At 35.8% G+C, this 26,614-nt stretch overlaps 1 protein-coding gene across 14 annotated transcripts in view; it reads left to right on the top strand.

Annotated features, from left to right (window-relative positions):
* Positions 1-26,614, top strand: part of GPC5 (glypican 5) — a 742,566-nt gene that overhangs the window by 158,151 nt on the left and 557,801 nt on the right. For all 14 annotated transcript variants that reach the window (XR_011138140.1, XR_011138137.1, XM_068929087.1 and 11 more), the window contains exons 4-5: positions 9,913-10,046; positions 14,158-14,283. Coding sequence is in view for 12 of the 14 variants with exons in the window: in XM_068929087.1 (XP_068785188.1) it covers positions 9,913-10,046; positions 14,158-14,283 (260 nt within the window). In the remaining 2 variants the exon portion in view is untranslated. The remainder of the gene's footprint in view (positions 1-9,912; positions 10,047-14,157; positions 14,284-26,614) is intronic.

Raw genomic sequence — 26,614 nt, 5'->3', positions numbered from 1 at the left:
TAGGAATGTATCACAGCATGCATTATGCGATCCTGCTCAATGTATTTAAAGCAAATCCACTTTACAATTTGAAATAAGTTGAATTTCTCTTAAATCTTACAGTTTGTCACACTTTCTTCCCAAAATTGAGGTCTATTTTGTCAGGAAAGAGGCCAGAGTCTTTAATACACTTTCCTAAATTTGTTTGCAGTTAACAACGTTGTCGGCAAAAAATACAGATCCAAATGGCCACCTTCTTTCCATTGATGGCATAAGGACTCCAAGGTCTGATAAATTTAGAATAAGTAACCTGGGCTGCCATCACATTCTGCATTTAGATGGCATACTAGATGTCTAATTCTGCTTTGGCAGCGTGGCATATTGTCTGAATGTGTCCATTGGGGAACTGAGCTGAAGGTAAGAATGATGCTCCAAGATGCTGCAAATGGTGTGGTCTGATTCTGCATATTTACAGAAGGAGAAGAAACGAGGCTTTGCACACATTCCCAGTAGCCAAGTAAGGAGAAACAAATAAGTGTAATGGAAAAAGCTGAGATTCCTTTCTCTAGTCTGTGTCTGTGTATTCTTTTGTCTCCGCTCCTTATTTTTCCTTGTGAAACACCAAGAGAGAGAGCAACAGAGCTGAGCAGGCATCTGGTGTCTCAGCCAGCCCTTAAATCATTAACAAGTCTTTGTACTGGAAGAGAACCAGGTGAGGGCAAATACAGAGGTCTTGAAGCAAATGAGTTTTTCAGACTATTTTGCTCCCTCAAATGATAGATAAATATGAATAAGTGACTGCTGTGTACATCGCAAAAGATTTTCCTAGAAAACTAGTTTGTCTAGGTTCAAATAAGAAGGCAAGGAGACACTGTAGAAGTTTGTGTACAGATGCAGGAAGCAAAAATACTAGTCTCCTGAGATGTAGTCTGGAATGGGGGAGAAACCTGCAGGTTTTCTAAAATGTTGACTATCTAGGTAGTGGCTTTTTTCCTCATCTTTTTTTTTTTTTTCAGATGATTTTTGATTCTTTATTATCATGAAAAGTTGACCCTCCAATTGCCTGAAGCGTTGTTGACAGTGTCCTACAGTAAATGAAATAATGCATTATGACCATCATTGTAAGTGGGCATGATTGTATTGACTTACATGCTTTCATAACAGTCCTTGCTTACAAAACTACTCTTTCCTTCACAGTTTTGGAACATAAATTGCAGGCTGCTAGAAAGTGTAAGCCCATCCTGCAAATATGCAGTCAACTTCCTTTGCTTCTACAAACTCTATTGATTGTAACTTACAATAAGTCCATGTTTTAAGCGGGTAACGTGCCTGATAAAGGTTATATAGCCCCGTTTCTGCTTTCTTTGGCAGTCACACAACCCTACTGAATTTCGTTTGGTTTACCCAGGTGACACTGGATAGATAGACTTATAGTTAGATTTAATCAACAATTCTGCCAGTAGCAGACAAGAAGGCATAATGTTAGCCCTCCAAGTCAGGGCTGCACTTGCAAGGCGCACAGCGATAAGAAGCAATAAGGTATATTTTAACCACTAGAGAGCATAGCTACATCAGTCTGAGTATACAGAGGGAGCTGATCTTTGGAATAGGAATACTGCCGGTTTTATACAATTGCTTTTCAGTGTAGAACTACAGAGTGTTTTCACCAAACATAAATGAAACACCTTGGCATCTACTGAAGCAGACTCGGATTGGGAGACCTGGCAGCCTCTCACAAGAAACAGTTTTGTTGAACTGCCTTTGAAGAGCTTGAACTGGCAGTGCTGTATTCTGGCTGCAGGGTGACTTGGCCGAGAACACTAGGATTTCCCCTAACATTAAGCCATTAAAAAAAAAAATCATTTCCTTCCCTCCTACCCCCATTCAGAAGAAGAAACTAGTTTTACTGCCAGACTTGCTGAGTGTTAGTGCCTTCTGAAAGGAGCAGCAGAATTAAAAACATCATTGATGATTTTGGTAATTAAAGAGCAGAAGACACAGATTAAAATTATATTAAGTAATTCATATTTAATAGGCTATTAGAGTTTATTTTACAAGCAGAATATGCAGAATGATGAAGGAAATCAGAGATAATTAAAGACTGACAAGATATGAGAACAGTCTCAAGAACTCAGGCTGGAGTCCTGGTTTTTGGTAGATAAAAGGAGAAGAGTAGGATATGGATCTCAGTCACATCAAAGTTGTGGACTGTGGCTCCCAGAATACAAGAGCTTGGATGCTGTGTTTCACAAATGCTCCTCAAAAAATCTTTGATTAAAAAAACTTTGTTCTGCAGTCTCAGTATTTTTGTCTTTTTCATCTTGGTCCTCAATCTTGCCTGTACGTTGGTCCCCAAATGGTAACTGGCAGGCTAACTCATGCCTCACTAGTGCCAAGCAGAGTGGAATAATTAATTCAAGTATTTCCGGTATGGTGTTCTTCTTTATGCATCACAGAAAAGGATTTACTTTTCTTTGCAAAAACAAATTTTTTTCCCCTAAAGAGGCTACTACTGCCTTACTGGCAGGTCTTCCTTTTGTATTTTTGCACTGTGCATTTATTTTTGTTGAATTTCACCTGTTCGGGTGTGAGATAATTTATTAAATGTAAGAAGACTGTTTTAAATTGGATCAGTTCTCCTGTGTGCTTGAAACTACTTCCAGTTCCATCGCACTTGAAAAATTTATAAATGTACTTTTTAATATATCAGCTGAGCTTTTAGTTATAATTTTGAATAAAACTGGGATGGAAAGATCATTATTTGGCAAGTCTGTTTCAGATTGGTCTTGCAGGTGTTTATAGATTAAATAATTTGTGCAAATATCGACTAAGTATCAACTTTAGTCTGTAAATCTCTAGACTACTGTTTCCCAAAGTTTTCACTTTTCAAGTTGTCTTGGACTTCTCTCATAAATTCTGTAAAATGATGAAACCTATATACAAAAGTTGTAAAATTGTATGCTGCTATTATTATAGAGCTTTGAGTTCTGGAAATCTAAAACCTATCGCCAGGGATCGTGAGACAAGAGTGGAGAAAAAGAAATAACTGCTTTAGCAACAATAAAGCACACAACGTTTTCGCAGGAAACAAAGACAATATACTAGTTTTGCATGATTGCCCTGTGCTGTAAGCACTGTTGACACTCCATTGCTCTTTCATAAGACAATCCCATTCCCCCGTCCTCTTTCCTTTTCCGAAGAAAAAACAGCACATTGTAACAAATTCTTGTTGTCCCTGTACTCAAAACCTTGATTTTTATCTCATTCTAAGTCCTTCTGTCTTTCATACACATGTGCATGCTCTCACATATCAGAATATATTTTGCTTTTCAACAAAAGTTTCACGTTAAATACTCTGTTGTAAGCAGCAAAACTATAGAAGCCGGCTCAAGTACTGGGAAATAGTATTGAAATGTTGGTGCTCCCTCTTGTGGTTTGACTAGAAGAAAAAACAATCAGTTAAACTAGAGCTAAGTGTGGGGATATGTCGCCTTCTGCAGCAGTAGCGCAGAAGAGATTATTAGAAGTTAAAAAGAGAAGCCATTCTTACTTTGAGAAATCTTCATTTTCACCTGCTTAGTCAACCCGAAAGTGCCAAGACCCTATTGTTGCCTGGTAACGGAGAAACCATCCTTTCCTGTGCTACTCTCAAAGGCTGCTTGTTCGAATAAAGTGCTGAAAAGTGTAGGGTGTGTTTCTCTTCTTTTTCTCCTCTGTTCAACACGCTCCTATCTACCTGAAAATATTATAACATCCACTTACAAGGATTAATTATACATCAGAGAAACTTCATAAGCATGTACTACACTGTTTTTCTGGATAAATATTTTGGGTTGTTTAATTAGTATTTCATTACTAGAAATACTTGTGGCTAATGAAGAATATATTTCTTGAAGAAAATATTCATTTTTTTATTCCTAGAAAGCCAAATAAAATTCACCTATCCTCATTTTTTGAATATATATATATATATATCTTTTATATTTATATATTTTATCTGTATATATTTTCATCCCTGCCATCTCTTTCTAGCCTTCTTTTAGGACTGCTGGACTTCAGCTGTCAGTTGTTCATGCATATTTGAAGTGTTTTGTTTCATTAAGTGTAAGGGATGTTCAAAAACTTGTGATGTGATTGCTAGAACTGAGAACCACCAAACTAAACACTAAATGAAAACACGCATTAAATAAAAGCAATTTTAGATGCCTATGTAGACTGATGTCTGTCACACTGATGTCTTGCAGATCTGAGACGCTGTGTTCTAATCTAGTGAATACTTGATGTATATCCCGTTTGTGGGGGAGCCTAGGGATATATGTGTCAAAAACTTACAAAGCTTACTAAGCTCATGAATAAGAGCCCGAACAATTAAACATTAGAAATGTTTGATTAAGAAACGGCAGTGCGTGGAATACTGGTTCTGGTTCCCTGCTTGGGCTGAGTCTAAGCCCAAGAGGTTTTGTATTCAAACCACTGTTTCTTTCCACATTACTGAAAGTGTAGAAACAAGAACTAGTGAAAGGTGACTACAAGCATGCTGCAAGACTAGATGTTCGTCTTATCAGTGCAGTTCACAACAGCTCGCGACCCAAACCGGAGCAGTGAGTCTCAGAATTCCTGAGATTTATTTCTGGTGCAGAGGCAGAGTTTAAAGTTTATAGCATAGTTAATCACAGAGATTTAGCATATCTAGTTTGAAGTGCTCCATAGCACAGTGCATCCAGTTTGCTTCAGTCATTTTTGAGTCGGGCTTCTCATCTTCACTAATGTTGGTCTAAACTCTTGAGGTTTTGGAGCAAGGCCTCTTCTTGTACCTGACCTAGCTTGCTTGCAGCTCTTTTGTGTGCCTCTATGCTGTAGATACAAACCTAAGCAGTAGAAAAGATATATTTCTGTGAATGTATGTCTGTTCATATATACATACACATACATAAATACACACACACACGTATATCAATGTATATGGACTTGTGTGTGTGTATGTGTGTGTGTATATATATATATATATATATATATATATATATATATGCATTTTTTTTCTTAAACTTCTTTCATATTTGAAGGAAATCAGGATACTTGTCAAGTCTGAATCTACCTGTATGGCATCTCTCTCTTCTGTAGGACTGGTTAGCTACTATTTCACCTAGCAATCGTTTCTGTGTTTCAAATTCCTCTTTGCCACTTATTTACTGGAAATGGACCACTCTAGATTACTCCAGAAATGACTCACTTTTTTGCTTTATTACATTGGGTTTTACTCCATCCCTTGTATTTAAAGTACTGCCCAGGTTCTGTCCTTGTCTTCTTAAAGAAGAAATATCACTTTTATTTTCATTTTTTGAATTAAATGTAGGCATGATCTTCATAATTCAGAATGGAAATAATATTTATAATGGAAATGATTTTCCATTTCAGTACTAATGCTGAGATCAGAAAGAACCATTTCTGTAGCAGGAAAAAATACCATAAAATGTAACAGATTTTTCCTATTGAATATATGAACTTAGAGGATAGAATCACACTATTATTGATGTGATGCTCACACCATTATCCAGCCCTCTGTAAATAAAAAGGTTTATGATGCTCCAGTTTTCCAAACTGTAAGTAAGCATAGACATTCTACAGAATTGCACCAAGCAAAATCAAACTACCATAAAGTTCATGTGTGGCACTAATTGCAATTTAAGTGCATGGTTATTACAAGTGATTTTAATTAACCCAGTCATCATACTGTGGCATACAAATTGTGCATAATAACAGCATGCTGAGTATAATGGCAATAGGTTTGTCTGAACTGTGGAAATGAGAAGTTTTATCATTTTCTGAGGTTTCTTTTTATGCCTCTAAATATTGGGTAGTATTTGTTTAAGAACATTCAACCAGGAAAACATACATTTTTGAAAACACTAGTAAGTTTCTTATGCTTGTCTATTCTAAAATGTTATAGTCTTTTCTAACTCTTCCTGAAATTTAATTCTCTCCTATATAATTTTTTGGTGATTTTTCAGTCTCTCTTTTCTCAGAGAATTTTCGGTCCCCCTAAAGAATTATTTTACACTTTCTTTTAGGGTTTTACGTCTGAGGCCAAGAAAAATGCTCAACTTGTGAAAATGTTCAGTAGGAATACCCTTTCAGTGTAACTAGAAGAGGGTAAGAATGCATTCTGATCAGCTATTACGGCAAAAATGATCATTTGTTAGCTCATAAGCACAGGGAGAGCATTCGCCTTCTCTCGAAGTTATCATACCAGTCTAGGTCTCTGAAGACTGACACTGATAGCACTGAATGAATTTTTACTAGGATGATTAAATTGGCAGCCCAAAGGCTAAAAATAAAGAAACAATGTGGCTAATGAATGCTACAGTCCCTATGAAAACATTGGAAGTTCAGCTAAGTGGCATTACATTTATACTCATTCCCAGAGACCTTAGTAGTGCATCAGAAAAGCAAAAGCTTTTAGGGAAAAGTGTATTTGTCTATTTTTTAGAATATAGCCAGCTGTGTACCGGAAAGTGAAATTCAGATGTTTTTGCTTTTTTTTTTACTCATAGGCAGAACAGGCACCTGGGGCAAGATAAGACTATAAGACCTTTTTACACGTGCAACAGCTTAATGGCAAAACTGGGTGACAATGAAGACTAAACCAGTGAGGGAGGCCTTTGACATGCATATACATATAATGATTTAAACATGACATAAAAGTGACAGCCAACAGCAAACAGTTGAAAAAATAGACAAGTTGGGTTCAGCTGGGTGAATGATGCAAGTGTGATGTATCAAAACATAAAAAGAAGAACTAATATCACACAAAGGCAATCAGTCTGGCAGTGGTGCCAGTATTTGGAGTATGAGAGAGCTGAGAAAGGACAGAGATGGAAGATGTCGTCAGAGTGCGTGCTCATACATACTGAAGTAGCTCCTCCTGCAGAAACCACATCTGAAGAAGTGACTTTGCTAAAGGTTAGTGAGCTTACTTTCAGCTGGGAGAGCTGAATGCTCTCACATATTATTAATATATCACATCTCACATATATCATCTCACAGATATCTTTAATATAACTGAGTTCTCAGCCATATGATTGTTATCACGTACTTCATTATGGGGATGACAAAAGCGTACATGGTGCTGTACAGACACCTTTTACAGTTTAACTGATGCTGCTTTCAGCAGCTCTGCTTTAAGAATTTTCTATAGATGGCTTTTGAAAAAAAAATTTCTTAAAAAGATGTTTTAGATAGTGAACAGATTCTCATGGTGTTTATTTATGTAAAACTTAGATAAGATTATGTTTAAAGGAAAAAATTATCTTTGAAACAAAAATTTTCTTCTAAAAATGTCAGTGACTGCAAAATTCCCAGTATTGCCTACTGCCTTTCCTGAGACCTTCACTCAAAGAGAATAAACAGCGAAAAATGGCATTAGGCAGTCATTTTGAAAGAAATATGAAATACACAAAATAAAATTGTTCATACTCCAAACCACTATGCCTATAAAAGTTACTGATTTCCTTCATTTGTTTTTATCTTCTAGCCAGAGTAAAATATGCTGAGATTTTATTATTAATTCAAGAAACAGAAATAGCTGTCAATACTACTGCCTTCTTAGTAGATTTGAATGTATATATTTTTTTCAGTTTGCTATAACTGGACCCAAATCTTTTTCTCTTTTATTTTTTTTCTTATTTCTTTCCCTGATCCAAAGGATTGGTACTCATCTGCTTTGGGCAGAGTAAGGCTGCATTAGCTAGTGAAGCATCTGCATCATGTTTCTCCATCTCTCACGGTCTCCCACCCTGCAGTCAGTCTTTGAGAGTGCTTGGACAAGGCACATATAAGTCTTTAAAATCTACACAAATAACTCATGTCTGCCATAAGAAAAAGACTCTTTTCCTAGACATCTGGATCTGACTGTTACTCTCTATTATACCCTTACTATAACCCCCAATAGTAAGCCCAAACTGAGGCAACCTAAAATATCAGTTGCTTCCTTGTCACGGAAGCTGGTCATATGTGTAATACTCCCAGTGCCACATCAGGGAACAGCATGAGCAAAGTGAGAGTTGTTACAGGAAAAGCTTTTTTTTTTTTTTTTTTCTTGTGGTAGGTCAGGATCAGAGTGATACAGAAGGGCTGAAAAGATAGACTGCTATTTAGGTGAAATGGCGAAATGCAGCATGTTTGCATGAGGATAGGTGAAGCCCAGAGAGAATATGGTGAGCGATGGCGGAAAGAATGGGAGTCCAATTAAGTTAATGAAGAATGTGAATTAACGTGCTCCGAAGGAAACTTAACAGTGGAAATAGTGGAAAAAGTGTGAGGAAAATTGGAAAGAACTTGAGGGAAAGATTAAGTGCAACAAGACGCTGCGCAAGAAGAAACTGCCTCTGATAGACATGAACTTAAATATTCACCTCATTGTTTGAATCCAACCAAGTCCTTAAAGGACACTAGCCGTATGTCCAGGGACAATTATCTTTCATGAAAATTCATGCAGCTCAGTTTGAAGGGTTTGGACACCTGTATTTAGACATATGAATCCTAAATTCATGTGACTCTTCAGTGCATACAATGAATGCTTGTTCTATATGAACTAAGAATACTGATTCTTTCTTCCTTTGTCTGGCCTAGGTGAGCACGTTCAACAAGTCTTTGGTTATCACCACTTACACCACCACGCATAACAACAACAACAAACTCCATCATAATCAGACATATTCCTTTTATCTTAAATTTGAAATGTATTTCTGAGCCGAGACTAAAGCATTTTTAGATATACTATCTAAGACTTTAATGTGATTGATGATAAGTTGAAACAGATTGCTTTGCTTTCTTTGTTCTTACATATGAGGACATAAAAAGCAACAGGAAACAATAATCCTTGTTGCATAATGCACACACCCTTTCCTCTTTTTTGTGGGAGCGTTTTGAATATGTTTTGCTTCAAAAATTGGATCTCTGTCTTAGAGCCAAACATGCTCTCCTTTCTCTCTTTTCCTTTTAAGAAGGTTGGAACCAAGTTTTAATAATTCACATATAGCATTAGTTTTTGAGTAGCGCATGTGTACAAGCTTATACAAGATATACGCTCTTCACTGTGCTTAATATCTGGTCAGTCATGATCCTTAGCATGAAGTATCTCTTATTTAATAAATATGTGTGGCTTTAATTATTTTTCTTCAGTGACTAGGAAGAATAATGAGCTATGATCATGAATTGATATTCTCTATAGTATAAAATGTGAAACTGAGCATTTTGTAAAGAAGAAAATGGAAGTTCATGTGAATTTGTATCTATTGATATCAAGATGAGAAAGCCAGACATATAAAATCCCTTGGTATTTTCAACATCTATGGTCTGAATCATTAAACTGATATCTTGGGTCATTAAATTTACATCTTGCAAAGTTGTAATGCAAGTTTCTATCCTGCTAAGTGTTCACTATATGCCCAGGGTAACTGTGCTGAACATGCCATAATAATTCATCAACCCTGAAAGAAATCACAAAGTTCAATGCATATTAAAAATGTGATTGGGGTACATTGCAGAAAAATGGAAATAAGCTGTTGTTCACAACACTTCATGATCTCTGAAGCTGCTGTTACTATCTGCATAATAATAATTTCCTGATAGCAAAAAATACACACGGTCAATAAAACATGTGCTCACTTTCTTATGCACTTTGTATTCCTTTAAAAGCAGGAGGTGTTTCTGTTTGTTTGTTTCTTGTATATAAAGACTAGTTGTATTTACTGCATTCATCACGGACATCAGTACTGACAAATATCGTACTTAATGAAACTTTTTTTAGCTAATCTTCATGGTATGTCCACAGGCTTCCTTTCTTATTAAAGTGTACTTAAACTGAACTGAGAACTAGAGAATTATTTTTGTTTATGAATGTTCTTTCCACCTTATGTCTTGTGTTGCTTTTAGGTGTACAAGGTATGCGGTCCTCCCATAAGAAAGCCTACGCAGTCGCCAGGTTGCTCCTTTGATCAGAATAGAGATAATCAAGGGCTGAAGATGTTCTCAAGAGACAGTGAAGAAACCCTTGCCAACAGAAGAAAGTAAGACATTAGTTTTACAGCCAGAAAGAAAGAATAAAGTAAACCGTTAATTTTACAACAGAATAGATTATATTCAATGCAATGACATGCATTAGTGGAGAATAAATAGAGACTGAAAGGAATAAAGCTTTTCAACAACAACTTCTATTCTATTACATTTCTGAAAGAGTTGTTTCATGACTAGATTAAGTTTCTGAAATAACGGACACATGAGCAGGATCATTTAGCGTAGTTTAAAGAGTGGATAACACTGCCAAATATGAATGTTAGCTGTACTGTTAGCTGTGTGTTAGTCTTCAGATTATACTTAATCAGTAGGTGTTATTAAATCTGTCAAGAAGTGATTGCCACTGTTACCAGAAGACTATTTGTACAAATCGATCAGCCATAAAAGAATAAATGACTTTGTTCTTATACACTCACCCTTCTGTTGTTGAAAATCAGACAACAAATTATTTTGGGCTAAATCTTGAAACCCTTCTTCGAGCAAATCCTTTTGATTTTTTTCCCTGGTTCTTTTGCCAGTATATATTTAATTCGAGCGACAGCAAAGACTTTAGGATTAGATTTATACCCTGTTCAGCATCACAAGGTAAAATTTGCAGAAAGATGCAGATGCCTACATATAAGCTGTGTGTTTAAGCTGCATTGAAGTCAATGGAGAGGACGACTCAGTTCAGCTGCCCACATAGAAGCAAGCATTCAGGGCTGTTTGGAGATGCCCTAGTGACCCCAGTTGATAAGCTGCTGCCAAGAAGGATTGGTTTGTCCTGTATGTTGTGTGCTCCAGCACTGTGCAGACATCCTGGGTACCTGAAAGCACTTCAAAGGGCACCAGATATCTACATTTAGGCAAATGAGTCAAGTCTTTAATGACAGTAAGGAGTGACTGCCCTGTAAGGAGTATGGATAGTATTACAGTTGAAACTAAAGGCACTTATTATTACATGCTAAAATATAGAGAGGGTCTCTTTGTCCTCTTTTTCCTTTCACTTCAGTTTGTAATGCAGAAGGAAGCAGAAGTGAGATAATTGCAGGGAATAATTGCTCAGCGTTGATGTTTGGAGAAGTAAAGAGTACCCATATGCTTAAAGGCCAGACCAGTCTAGCTAGTGCAAGGTTCTTCTTGTTCCAGGTAATGGTGAAGGAAAGCAGGATTTAGAGGAACATTGTGGGGAGGGAAAGAGATGCAAAACAGGAGTCTTTTAGCTAGCACAGAAGGTCATCAGGCAATGCGCATTAAACAGATACATTTTCATCCATCCATTTTGTGTGGGTAAGTAATTTTTTGATGTCCTCCTGTTGCCAGGACTCCGCAAATTTAGAACCATATTCTAAAATCTCACTTAATCCTGGACTATAGCATGATTTGAAACAAGTGGTGCACAGATTGACCTCGCCAGCGCTCAGAGAGACCTCGGGAGACCTGACAGCTGGTCGGCAGCACAAAGCGGTTGCTGTTGTCCTCCCCTTGCCTGAGGTGCTGGGACCACCTTATGGCATGCAGCAGGCCCTACACCAAAAGGGAGGGGAGGAGCATGAGATCCCCGGCAGAGATTTCATTTTCACAACTTTATTGTTCACATCATCTTCCTTGATTACCTCCTGGATCAACTCCTTCCCTTTTAGTCACAATCGCTTTCTATTCTGCTTGCCATTCCCATGGCAACCGTAACGGTTCCTCAGATGGAAGAGTAACTTCAAGGAACGGTTATAGCCTGCTTTTAAGGAAGCGCTAATCTCTGACCGAAACTCCACTTTATTCACCGCCCGTGGACTTCTGGCAGCAGCTGGTTCTCAGCAACTTTCATGAGCGTTAGCAGAAAAGAGGAGGCTTCTCCCAGATTGTGTAGGACTTGATCAATAGCAGTTATCCTTAAAAAACATTCCATATCTGACTCTTAAGAGTTCCATAATTTCCTAATATTTTTCAAACGTAACTCCAGTTGAAATCTTACATTTTAAAGTACTTGTTGGACTACCTCTGCCTAAACTTTTCCTAAATTACTTTCACAATTAGACAGCTTAAACAGCACCACCCTAGGCTGGTGTTTTCTAGTGCCATGTCGTACAAGAAAAAAAGAAAATATAGCTGTGCTTTTGGAGCTAAAATTCGTGAGATGAATTTAAAAAAACACTAACTAGAACCTTCCATAATAGAATGTAATCTTAAAAACTTATAATGTTTTTTCCTCCGGAACTAAGCATTGCAGAAAGCTTTTAAGTAGAATAAAACTGTAAAAAGTGAACATTTCCAAATAAGCAGAGAAGAAATATCTGTAGCTTCTGCTGACTATAATTGCACATTTGTGCTCAGCTGCCTATAATTATATGCTATCTGGTCTAGAAGATGATGATGTGAAAATTGACATTCAAACCATCTGCCCTTCTAACTACTTTGGTCAGATATCTACAGGGGTTGAAATCAGTTATTACTTCTGTATTAACTTCTGCTTTGCCTCAGGATATATTTACTAATACACTGAACGGCTGACCTTTCTGTTATAACGCAGTTTGTCACAAGATATTACAGCAGCTGTATTTATTTCCATTTCTGTATTATACATGGATTGGTTGTGTGAAAGAATAAATTCCAACTATTTGCTATGAGAAAAGCCTCTAATCACTAGTTTTCATCCACTACGTAAACCCAAAGGTTGCCAGGCACAGTCAAAATAAAATCAGTCCCACTTGATGGGAAATGGAGGAAAATTGCAAACATACTGTGCACACTGGTTGCAGTTCAGGGGCTGGAATAATACAGGATAAGACTATTCATGGCTGGAAAAGTGCAGATGTATCAAGTTTATGTATTTAAAATATATTGTGCATATGCAATATATCATGCATATTCAAAAATGACCCTACTTGAGATTTTCAGAACTACAGTTTTAGACTTAGTAATGCATTCATATCATATTTAATAGGCATAGTAAATCTAAATCGCTATACTCTGTTTAAAAATATTTACTCTAGAATGCCAAGAAAGAACATGAGGATTTTAAATAACAGACTGTATGTAGTTACTCATATTTTATCTATTCTAATTTCAAGTCAACACTGCTTAACAATTTAATTTCTTATGCCACGTTAGACTAATGTTAACTAAGCATCAGGAAATGTATAGGACATTTGTAGCATATTTTTTGCAGCTCCAGACACTAGAAAAAATGTTTACATAAGGAAGCTTTCTGGTTTACAGAGCAATGAGTGCACCATTTGCTAATGTCTTTCTTCTTTGTGCCTGTGGGTCATAGATAACTTCAGTATAGTGTGATGTTTTAAATTAGAATAAATAAATATTTATATTTTTCGCAGTAGGAATGGGTCTCTCAGGATTTTCAATACATTAGCAAACAGTTTATAAAACATAAATATCACAGTCCAGTTACAAGCATACTAGCTGAAAAGGCATTCATTTCTTTTGATTTAAAAATAAAAACTTATCATTAGCTCTGGGCACCTTGAGAATTATTTAAAATAGCAATATATAAATAAAAGTAAACCCTACCAGCACAGTACATAATAAAATTGATGTCATTTTTCATAGGGTAATTTAAATATCCGTTAAATATTTAACATCTACACCTTAAACCCGTCTCCTACTTAAATCTTGAATTTCTCTATAACACTAGCAAATACTCTTTGTAGTATTTGTAACGCTCTGTAGGAAACCAGTTGATAGCACTTTTGAAAAACAGATAACTTATTTGTATACCTAATTACTGGTATATAAAGCCTCTTTTCTTAATTGCTATACTTTATTTGGAAATAGTGATATATTTGTACAAGAGTAGCAATGCAAGCTATATCAGAACAAAGTAATAAATTTCAAAGTGGAGGAAAATAACACCTCTTCCAGAGCATGAGTAAATTATTTTGTTTGACTCTGACCAAGAATAGTATCAGGTTTGTAAACCCCTGAAATATATCTGAGAGGATCAAGCTTATCTAAAAGGAAAATTGGCAAATTGATGAATAAAGTCATTGGAACTGATAGTGAATATTAGAAACGGCACGTTCTTTATCTTCTTGCAACAAAGCACGGCAGCTGTACTGCTTAATGTTATTGATTGACACTGTCATTTATTTCCCATGTTCCTCTGTGCAGAGAATTTGTCAGCCACCTCCGTCTCTACAGAGCTTTTTACGGTGGCCTGCCTGATCAGCTGTGTGCCAACGAGTTAGCGGCTGCCGATGGACTCCCGTGCTGGAATGGAGAAGATGTTGTAAGAAGGTACCCTTTTCACTCCTTTTTATCTTTTTTCTGGTATTCCTTTTTTCTCTAAAAATGACTTTACCTATTAGTAGTAATAATTAAGAAAAACCCTCCCCTATATCTCTGTTTCTCAGAGATTCCACCTTCAAACTTATAAACTTAACTGTGCACTGGTTAGGAAAAAAAGCAGGTTTGACATTTACAAAATACGGCTGGAAAAAGAGTAGATGGGTGTTTGTTTGAATTTGGTATGTATAAAATGCTCCTTTTCATACAAACTGATAACATGCTCAAGCTTTCTGCTTAAAACTTTCTCTAGCTCTGAAGAGTGAACTAATCTCTTAATAAATATGGTTCCTCAGGGGAGGACTAAAAGTTAAGACACGAAGATAAACTCCTTTAAAGGTGATACAAATGTATTTTATGTATGCAGTGGCTTGGGAGCTATCACTCATTAGCAATGGCAAAGGAGTCATTATTATAAACTGCCATGCTCCTGGATGTGTATCTCTGGGATCAATATATTTCACAGTTTACAAAATACTAGCATTTCCTGATGTCAGAATGACTTTCAGAGAGCGGTAATCTGTATTTCTTGCTTTATTGTTCTCATCACCAAAGCAAGTGTTTGAACAGGAAGTCCTTGTGATGAGAGAGACTGCAATATTAAGAGGTTCTTTTTAATTAATTTTTAAAATAAAGATAATGCTGTTAATACCAAGCTTAGGTAGTATCGGAGAAGGCGGCCAAAGGCTGTAAGGTGAGCAAGAGACAGCTGGTACTATGTAGAAGGTGGGGTGACAACCTGCATCTTTAGGTGCCCCTGCATATGCTATATAGGAGTTAATTTATTGGTTAATGATTTCTAAAGAAATTTCAATAAACGTTCGTTCAGCAAATACGTGCAGGCCAGCTTTTTTCTATCTGCTTGGGTAGTCCAATGCTTTGGCAGCACTGAGGCTCAATGAGTGACTGATTCATTTAATAGAGTCAATGGGAAACTTTGTCCCAAGTTTTCAACAGTGTTCTCAAGATGATATGTCTTTAGGTATCCATATTCGAGATTTCATATCAACCTTGCCTCCGAGCTTTTGTTCTCCTGCCATTCTCCAGATGAGTTAAAAGTTTCTTCTGCCAATATTTCAGTAAGAATTTGCAAAAAGATATCTGATTATTACAGATTTCCTAAGAATGAATTTCTTGTATCATTACTTTTGACTGCTTACTTTCTTACTATTAATAGGTTACATCTTCTGAAAACTGTTTTATACTATATGATACCGTTGTATTTTAGTTATTATTATATTATAGTACTATACTATGCTATTATAGTACTGCACAATTATATTATAGCACTATTACTATTATAATAGCATAGTACTATGCTACAATAATAGTATGTTTTAAGAAGAAATATGATTAGAAGCTCCAGTTCTTATACAGCAATGGAACATGCTACTAAATTCTAGACTGTGGTGTTTTTGAAAAATCATTTAATTTGACTAACAATATTTAATTAGTGCAATTTATTTATTTTGGACTCAATTTAAAGATATAAATGATGACAAAAGCTCCATATCTTAATCTTTGATCTTAATTTAATGACTGAACTTCCTTATTAAACTATTTTATTTTTTAATTAAGTTTATAAGTTTTAGTCTTAACTTTCTGGAAAAAAAACCGGACAGTGCTATGCAGGTAATATAATATCTAGAAGTACAAAGCTTGCTGAATAAAAATAGAAGAGCAGGATACTTTGAATTGCTCTAGTTTATCACCTGCAGCTGAGACCTATGGTTAATTCCTACAGCTTAACGCCTCTATTTGTACATAAAATATGTCTTAGTGCATATTCTCTTACTTCAGTAGCTATGCGAGTGTACTCACATCTGTTTTCTTCCTCCCCTTCATTTTGCCTTTTTAGTCAGTCAAAATGTCCTTTGCTTGATTTTATTCTTTTACATTTATTCTTTTGTAATCTTAAATCACTGAAGAGAAAAAGTTCCTTCCTGCACTTGCACTAAAATCAGTTACTTTTTTACTACTTAAGAATTTTTAAGGTAAGGAAAAATAGGCACTATTTTCTTTTTGTGCTTAGGCACGTAGGAAAGTAAGGCATGTAGGACACAGGAATGTGGGCCAGGAAAGCACATATTGGTTGTGTGGTGCCTGGAGATTTTTCTAAAGTTACGAAATGTCAGACTCAGCTATAGAAACATATCTACAGAGCCTGAAAATTTAATAACGAGAAAATTATGTTTGAGCAAGAAGAGCTGATCTGCCCCATGAATTGTGCTAGAAAAAGACATGGGAAATGGATCAAAGATTCAGCCAACCAGAAGAGAGATCTTTTTAGTTGAAAAACTAGATTAGATGTAGTTTAGATTTAATCTAAGTTTAGAACCAGATTAAATCTAATTTTTCAAATAGAAAAGAGATTTAATGGCAGATGAGTAGCCTCAGAGTTGATTGTGTCTGGGGATATTTTGAAAGGGTAATCAATATATCAAGCCTTGGGAATGTGGACTGGAGGGAGTGATCCTAAGCATTGTGCAGACAAACCAAATTAAAAGGGACTAGAAATATGCAAAAAACATGATAAATGGTTCAAAGTCATCTTGGCAGAACTCAGACTGCCACTTTGGAGCATTTTCAAGAAAAATGTGGCAAACTTAGAGTATTCCCAGAAGAATAATGATATCGAACTAGAATCTAGGAAATCTAGTTTACAAAAAAGGACTGAAGGAACTGGAATTGCTTAATCTAAAGAAGAATGAGTGATGGAAACAAAGGATGATAGTCTTCCGAAGTGCAAACAGGCTGTTGCTAAGGGGAAGGAAAGCATCACCTATCTGTGTCCATAATGGCTAAGATATATAGTAAATATTCAAGTAAGATTGATTAAATATTAGAGAGAGCTTTCTGGTGGTTAAGATAGTAAAGCACTACAATAGATAGTTTTGGGGCCTAAATGGTTCCTGCTGGAAGATGTTTAAGAACAGGTAAGGTAAGTTACTGTGAGAAATGATGTAGCAAAAGCTGATCTTACCTGAAGATATAGAGGTGAACTGAGTGATCTCTTCAGATCTCCTCCAGCCCTCTGATTCCAAATCTAGTGTTTTCCAAATCCTGTGTTGCTCAGCCTGTATTGTCATGGTCCCAGGATACTGCGGCATTGTAGAAATACATAATGACCTGAGCAGGCATCAGCACTTTTCTGTGCAAATCCTGAAGAACTGAACCTGTGTGCTTACTCTCTCTCTTTTTCCTTTCTTTTTTCCCTCTCTATAGTGGTATAGTAATAAATAAATATATTAGTGAATTCATTTGTGTAGTATTCCAGGCCACTCAGAGGGGAAAAATCTATATTGCTCAAATTTGTTGAAGATAAATGGATTTTATCCAGTTTGAGATTCTTCACCATCTCTCTCTCTTTTTGCCTTCTGTTTAAAAATGGTATGCCCTAACTGGCCATTACTGTAATTTTGGGCCTGACATGGGAGAGACTGCTGAAAGCAATATCATAAGCTGCATGATACTGGTGCAGGTATACCAGGACCTGAAGAGACTGCTGTTTGCAGTGTCTCTGTTTCAAGCTGCAAGCAGCAATACACCCTAGAAACAGAAGATAGATACATTTAAAAAGAAAAACTCTTCTTTTTCCTTTTCTGTTCATTTTTCTTGAAGGAAGTAGTTTCAAATTTTAACAGCAGGAATATGATATATCATTTACATCTTACAGTCTTTGCTGTCTTTAATACCACATGAAAGATTATCAGACCTGGATGAGAAAAGGTCAGAAAAAGAGAAAAGAGGATATTTTTGATGTGAAGTCTTACTTAATAGTTTACATTTCGTATGCTTCATCTTCAGCTGTTTCCTTTCTGGCTTAGAAGTTTTGTTTTGCTTTTTTTTTTTTTTTAATATACTGACATGGCAATACAATCCTTGCTTCTGAAAGTAGTATTGTTTTGAATCTAGCCTGTTGCATGGAGTAGATTCACATTTTATTTTATCAACACGAAGACATGAATCCCCAAATTATTGTATTCATGTGAGTCAAGCTTTGTAGGAGGCAGGACTTGCAGGCGCGAGATCGCTCTCCCCAAGGTCCACATCACTGCAGAATAAGGGAGAGGATGTTCTTAGAGGAGGAGATACTTTCTACCTTCAGCCCTTCCAATTGTTTTGCCCAGTTGTCAGACTCCAGTGACTGAGCATTAAATTCACACTTCAGTTTGAAAGGTATAATTGAATGCCACAATGAAGAACCCAGACTTTAGTGTTACAGGATTTATTAGGCTCATAGGAAAAAGAAGAATTGCAATTAATAGGCTATGCACTATCAGAGCATTGGGAAAAGAATTGCATGCAACAGCTCAGAATTTCAGTAGTGTCTCAGCATCAAAGCTAAAATAACAAGAATTGTGCAAACAGAATGAAACGTTCTCATGCATGAACATAAAGTGGTTTAATTGACATTTATACAGATTTGGTAGTCCAAGGCACGTGACTAGAATGTGAACAGAGATGGATTAAAAGAGGAGAGCAGAACATGTACTCCACATCTTAAGACCAGTGATTCCACTGAAATAAAAATAGATGTGAGAGAAGGAAATAGCAAAATTGTGTGTTGAAGGATTTAAAAGTAATGGGGATTATTAAAGACAGCTAATCAAGTTTGGAAGGAAGAGTTTTTTATGAAACACATATCAAAAGTATCCAAATTAAGAGGAATTAAACAGCATGATTGATTTTAATTGCTGAGCAAGCTGTTAGAAAGTGATTATAATAAGCATCTATCATCAAATTTTTAGCTTTAGTACAGCTCTTAGTCTAGGGAAGGAATTTTTCTCTTTTGATTCTTAAATAATTTGGACCAAGAGTACAATCCTGAATCAGTTCTTAGCCAACAAAAGAAGATAAATGGTAATATAAGGAGATACAATGAATTCCTCTCAGTTTTCTTCTGTTTGAGTAAATCCTCCCTTTATAATGAGGCACAGTTTAAACTGTCATCAAAGGCACCACTTTCCACCTATGCAATAGATTTGCCTAAGCAGCTTAAAATGTAAGAATAGCCCATTTTGTCTGTTAGTTCTTTGCCAAATACGCCATTGCCAGCAAGGACCAACAACAGATATTTGGAGAAGAGCAATCATAAACACGTTTCTTCACAATAATCTATGTCCAGTAATTTGCAAATTAGGAAATTCCTGAGCCTGAATTGGAATCCTTACAGTCGGTAGTCCCCAAAGGATTTATATTCTGTGAATGCTCAGTCTTCCCTTGAACTCATAAAATTTTAGCGCCCATAACATTCTGCAGCAAGCTAATCAGGACTTTAAATGTTAGATAAAGGTATTTGCAGGCTTATATTTTGCTAAGAAAATCAAACTTAAGTTACTAAATGTTTCTACCTGTAGCACAATTCACTTTTCAAGAATTCTTTTTAATAAAATGGTGTGTGAAAACAATCCACTTTCCAGACTTTGTTACCTTCCAGTAAAAAAATCCAAGTGCCCGAAATCTCACATTTTTTTTATTTTGAACTGCTGCTACCTCTTTAGGGATGCTTGGAAAAGACATCACCTGCATATGGCACCTGGACCATAATGAAGAGCAGGGCACCTGAACTACAGGAATGTTTGCTCTAAAAGTCCTTCCTGAATGCAGGAGGATTTTTCATTACAATTTATGCACTCTCGTTTAGAAAAATGCTGATGTCAGAATACATTTAATGTCCAATTGGCACCATTATTAGTGTTATCTGAAAAAAAAAATTAACCACAAATAAATTGGTATTGATCCTACTCTGGTTGTCAGAAAAATGGGAGGGGCTTATGATAGAGTTTTCTGTGTTAGTGAATAATGGCAGAAGTAAAAATGCCTTTTGTTTTATTTCAATAATAAAAAAATAATGATATTGATCCAACTTTTTTGGAAGTAATTTTCTTTCATCTTTTATTTTTATTTTGAGAAATCCTAGATATCATTATTTTTTGTTAGGTTAATGAATTTGGTAACTATATTGGAGGACATCATCTGAAGTACTGATTCCAGAGAAAGATAAAAATTAGAGGGAAGAAAAATACCAGATAGATTGCATAAAAAGCATGTGCAGTATATAAAAACTGAATTTCTGATTCCTTTGTCAGTTGGTTTTAGCCAACCTAAGTGTAGTGCTAAGGAAAAAAAAATATACATAATTCCCTTGTTAACAGTAATTATAATTTTATTAATTTTGCTCTCTATTTTATCGTGGAGTATAAAAATTAAATCATTCTTGGTTTTATAATTGTAACCTCAGTTCTCAGTTTACACTTGGATAAATCACATGACATTTCAGAAGAATATTTATGTAATTACCTAAAAGCAGCAAAACATATATTGCAATTGATTACCTCAAAATAAATACTTTCCTTCTGGTTGCTTGAGCATATGTATCATTTTCTGCAGTGTTTGTCCTTTGTGTAACGTTTATTCTTTTATTTTACACAACTATAGAAAAATAATTTTTATATAATTAGAATTTAGTACTAATGATCTGACGACTCTTAAGGGTTTACCAAAGGAATTCACGTCCATTTTACCATAGTTTACGGCATGAAACAATGGAGGCAAAAAATCTATCGTGTGCTTTTTAAATAGTAAGGTTTCACATGAAAACCAAAGAAAACTCAGGCAAGAGAATTTTCTGCAAAGTTCAAAAACAAACATAACATAAAATAAATAACTATGAATATAGCAGATTGTACTAGAGAGAAGATTTGTGTATTCATGCCTCACTGAAGTTCTTATAAGAGAAATATGACCTAATTGGATTCAGCTTTGATATACAGGATGCCTGTCAAATAATGTGCTTTGTAATATTTTACAGTGAGACTCCTCACACACGGTGAGGTTCTGAATCATTTCACATTTCTAAAAGAAAAATATTTATCTCCTCTAGCCACAGAAATTTAATACATAGGCTCTCAATGAATTACTTAAACAATATTTTGGATTGTAAAAGTTCTTCTCGGGGTCCTCTTTCGCTGCAGTCTTGTATAAGCATTGCAAGCATATCACTCCTGATAGGAAACTTCCGAGTCCTGGTAATTGAACAGATGTTCAGCACTGCAGCGTTTACAAGTGCTCCTTTCCCTCTTCGTATTGTCATGTTACGTCCGCTGAGGAGTTGCTTCTTGACAGAACTGTCAGTCAGATTTTCACTGAGCTTCTGGGTCTAAACTAGTGAAATTCAGATTCTGCTGGGGAGTTGTCTTGTTTCTGTATCTTCACAACAAGCTCAGATACTTCTGTTATGCTCAAGTATGTTTTTAGAGGCCTGGAGATGGGTTGGGAGTCTTACGTGAAAACCTGGGAGTCGTAAGTGAAAACTACTGATTTTCCTGCAGCTCTGACTGTGAAACTTTGCGGTAAGTTGTTCTTTATATAGGAACAATCTGCTTTCATGCAGTCCTATTCTGGTGGATATTCTGTTAATTATTATGTGTATAGTATAGCAGTCTGATTTTTGTTAATGTGGTTTCTGTAATATAGCTGATTGTTATAATTTGATTAATGCATTCAAAGAATGACAGTTCACTCATTTTTCTAGAAACGGGTGTTGTTTTTCCAATTATATCAAATTCTTCTTGCTGCTCTTGTGGTTAAAACAATCATTATTTCATCTCTAATGAAGTAAAACTAATCTGTTGTTCACAGTTGTGAATCTACTAGCATCTACTTCAAAATATAGCATTGTCTGTTCTTTTTAATAAAAGTAAAGGGTTTCTTATCTTTCTTGGCAGCTCAGCTTCTTCTTACATTCCTTTAGAGTTATATAATGGGAGGCACAAGTTGGCTTATATTCCTTAAAATGATGGCATTGTTCTAACTGTTTCTGTTCTAATATTACATTCTCAGGGTCTAAGTCTTTTAGCACTTGTCCGCATGAGGGCACTCAGGAAAATTAAGCTGAACTAATGAAGACTGTAAATCTAGAAATTAGTGAAGTTAGTTTATTTTCACTTAGCTGAAGGAATGAACAAACTAAATTGAAGCCACTGTAGTTCAGAAAATTTTAATTAAAAAAAAAAATTTAACCTCACACAAATTTAATGATATTTTGCTAGCCCACTTAATGTATTTACATCTTTAGTACTTTCCAACTGACTTTTTGAGTTTACCCGTGTAGACAAGTATATATCTGCTAAGAGTGCTTCAGTGAGAACTACTTCTGAAAAAGACTCAGTAAAGAAAACATAAATGAACACACTTAGACATGCCAAGCTACAGGCTTAGTAATTGACCCATTCAAGCGCTAGTGTGAATAGTCATCTCCAAATCCGAAAGGTGTTCCTTTCACGTTCAACTAGTACCTAAGATGCCATATAAAAAGTTTTTCTGAAGAACAAACCAAGTAGCAGAATTAAACTGTTACACTCATGCAACAGGAGGACATGTAGATTCTCCCCAAATACTACGCGTTTTGTAGCCATAAGGCAGAGAAAGAAAGTAGGAAGCATAAAACACAGTTCAAACTGAGAACACATTATATTTCCATAGTAACAGAGGTGAATTTCAGAGTCGTCTCTGTTGCATGGCTTGCAATAGGCAGGAGTACCAGCAAGTCCTTCCTTCAAATTATTAGAAGATGTTACATGTATTTGAGGAAAGCCTAGGACTAACCTTTCAGGAGAAAGGATTGCAATGTGTAGCATCCTGCTATGTAATAAAATCTGTCAAAGGAGTCTGAGGCTTGAATCTCTCTCACGTTAATTTTTAAACATGTGCTTTGTCAATATTAACATAATAAGAGCTTATAGTACTGAAACCTGGAGTATTCTTCATCTCGCCTACCTCCATGTTTCTGTGTGAAGAAATGCACATCTGAACTTGGCCTCTTTTCTAGTAAAGGAGATAAATGGGCCCTTGTAGGATGCAATTCACCCAGTCCTAAAGTATCTGGATAGTCGTTCCTAGGAGAACTTGTTGCTGTCTTTTGGCTATGCAGGGCATCAATGTAGATGTCAAAAGGTAGTGGTAGAATTTATCTTATCTCTAGAAATCCCGATGTATTTAAACAGCTAAAACAGAGTTTTTACACTGATATTACAAAACAAAATATCCAAAACACTAAGTATTAAATCTGGGAGATTGATTCAAAAGCATTATGCGTAAGTGTCTGAGTCATTTAACCAGAAAACTAATTGAGCATGTTGATCCATATGCTAAAAGTAATATTATATATCAGTAGTGATCAATTTTTTGCTAGTGGCGGTCTTCTGGTCAAGGTGAGGTGTGAAGATAAATGTGGGATAAACGGTATAAAGGACTGTGCAGGACCAACTACCTCTCTAGCACTTCCTGAGTGTCTTTGGTCAAAGATAAAATGTATTCTTGAATAAGGTATTAAACTTTGTTCCACATAGTTTCTTAAAGTTGTTTGGTTATAAACACTAGATAAAATTTGGAATGGATTTGGAGAGAGTTAGGGTGGTTATGAGAAGAATATGAAGTTTTCCTTTAATTTCCCATCTTTTTCCTAAGTTTATTTTCACTGTAAGAGAGGTTATTATGTCTAAAACTCTAGGTTTTAAATCTCCTGGTCTTATAAAGTGTTGTAAAAATTGGTATGTTGCATCCTTTTCCCAAATGTGTACAAGTCTCCCTTAAATTTTGTCATCACAAGTATGTTCCTACTCATCCTCCTTTGACTATGCCTCAATTTCATATCCTGATGTCTTTAAAACCTTCTCTGAATCACACATAAGGATAACAGTAACAGAGGAAATTATAAGCTCATCCTATGTTACTGTCTAATAAAACTATTTTTTTCTTAATGAAATACTTCTGGAAGCTGCAAAGATAGCACGGCAGACACTTAAGATTATTGCTTTCAGTTCAGCAAAAACATCAAAGCAATATACTATATTATAGTTAGGGGAGAAGAATATCTATATTATTAGTGCCTACTGAAATCCTTGTACAGAGGCTGTTTAAAATAAATAAACAATAATGGAAACATCCTAACAAAGAAACCTTTTGATATAAGGATGTTTCGTTTTACAGGGAAAAGTATTGGAAATGTGGTCAGTTAACATGCTGCAGTATTGAATGGTAGATGGTTTGTAGGGGGCAGCTCAAAGAAAAAGTCTGCATAAACCATTATAGTTATTTTATGAGCAAAGGTCTCCTGCATTCTCAGCCTATCACTTCATTTTCCTCAGTTCCTTGAACAGGAATTCCAAGATCAGAGCAATTGGCTTTTGACTGCTTATATATCTAGCACAAGAAAGATTTGACTATGGTCCAAACCAATGAAAGCTCATTGTACTTTCCTTCAGCCTTTTGACAGCACAGATTGTAATTTATAGAGATCTTGGCAATAATCATTTCATTTCAAGCCTTGCAGGAATTAGTATCTAGAAAATTAGTATGTAGAGAATCAGTTATTCGAAAGAGATATACTCTGCCACTGCCTCTGCACTTTTAGATGCTTAGTAAAGGAGTTCATTTGCAAAAAAAAAAAAAAAAAAAAAAAAAGAAAAGAACAAAATCCTGCTAGAACAGCCAAAATTTGTTTGTTTGCTTGGACACCTCTGACAGGTTTTAAATAAAAATTAATTTCAGCTCATATTTCAGTCAACACAGTTGATTCTTTTGGATTCATGTATTTATAATGCCGTATGTGAGTCTACGAGAAGACTTCATCTGAGGAGGAGATTCAACTGACCTATCTTTAGCGATACAGAACTTAGGCATCTAGTGTGGACTACTCGCGTCCGTATAGTGGATAGAGAGTGACACAACCTAGTTAGTGCAGGCAGACTTGCTGTTTCTATCCACTGATTATGGAGTAAGCCATGAGGAGTACTGAATAGATGCCTACCTTAGATGATCTTAATCTTACCCTCAAGGATGTGCAGGTGTCCTTGCAGGGTGCAAATCTTACAATACAAGTACAAGACAATTCAAAAAATATGCCATGACTGTTTTAAAGAGTTTTCTGAACATTAGCTGACGCTCACTGAATTGCATTTCACTACTTACTTCTTTCACATTCCTCTTGACTTTGAACTCTGCTATAGAGAAAGAGCCTACGTGGCAGATGCTTTAACACTGCCCTTGAAACAGTTTAGTGATAGATACAGCACATATCTATGAGTCAAACAGACGCTCATGACAAGAAAATTTCTTGTCTCAGCTGTGCACGCAAATTGTTGTGGGGTACATAAAGGGAAGCCATATGTAAAATGAGCCTACAGTTGTTGTTCAGATGAGCAGTTTTCTGTCATACCTCCATCACCTCCAGAAAGCATTTAGCAAATCTTAAACTCTTTAGGCTTTATGTTGCTCATTTTCCTTTTTGCATGAACAGGAAAGGTACCTTGAAAGTAGAATAGTTAGCATTTAACATTGTTGTACATAAGCAGGATTATCATTTTGTAGGGAGAGAATAAACTCTTTCTCTAGGGACAGAACAATTCATGTCCTAGGAAATCTCATCCTCTGAAAAACAGGCAGTGTAATAATGTACCACATTCATTTTTCTTATTTATATGTGCATATAAAATAGTCCTGAGCTTATGTGTTTAAACTTGTGTGCATCTGCAAGTAATGCAACTTCACCTTCACCTGTCTACTTTTAACAAACAGGTACAGATACATACTGCAGTCAGGTTGTTTTCTGTCACGTAGGTGTTGAACATAACTAAATATACCCCACAAGGAGGAGCTTTTCCCAGAATGCCTTTTTAGGCCACCTGTGAAGATAGATCAGAATGAATTCCCAGTGTAGAATATGGGGGTTAAGAGACAAATGAGTGCCCTAATTGCATCAGTTATTGGGAGATTGCAGGAGACCTTGGGGATAAGTGAAATGAATCAACTGAAATCCACTGAGACAGTGGGACTTAAGTGGAGAATTCACCCTAAGACCAGCTACCATTTGGGGAAGTCAAGCCTGAGGATCGATACTGTCAAAGGAACAGATCCTAGCTATGGAAAATTGCTTTAGAAGTCTTGAGGTCAGTTGGTAATTGAAGAGAATAGAGAAGTACTTGGAAAGTAATCTAGAATTCCTGTAAGGTGTGATATTTTTATTACCCACATTGTTACCTAAATATAACTGCTGTTCTATAAAACATCACATTTAATAACATTAAAATGCATTTTTCCTACCTTAATATTTGTCTCGCGTTAAAATGAATTATAATACTGTGATAATGTCAGAAATTTTAGGGAATAGCTAAAATTTCTACTGAAAACTTTTGTCTCAAAAAAAAATCCAGCACCAAAATAATCAAAATGAAGATAACTCATGACAAATCCACATTATAAAGTATTATGTTATATCAAG

Source organism: Struthio camelus, chromosome 1 (genome assembly GCF_040807025.1).
Source record: "Struthio camelus isolate bStrCam1 chromosome 1, bStrCam1.hap1, whole genome shotgun sequence".
Taxonomy (NCBI): domain Eukaryota; kingdom Metazoa; phylum Chordata; class Aves; order Struthioniformes; family Struthionidae; genus Struthio; species Struthio camelus.
This window is presented reverse-complemented; position numbering and strand designations above follow the sequence as displayed.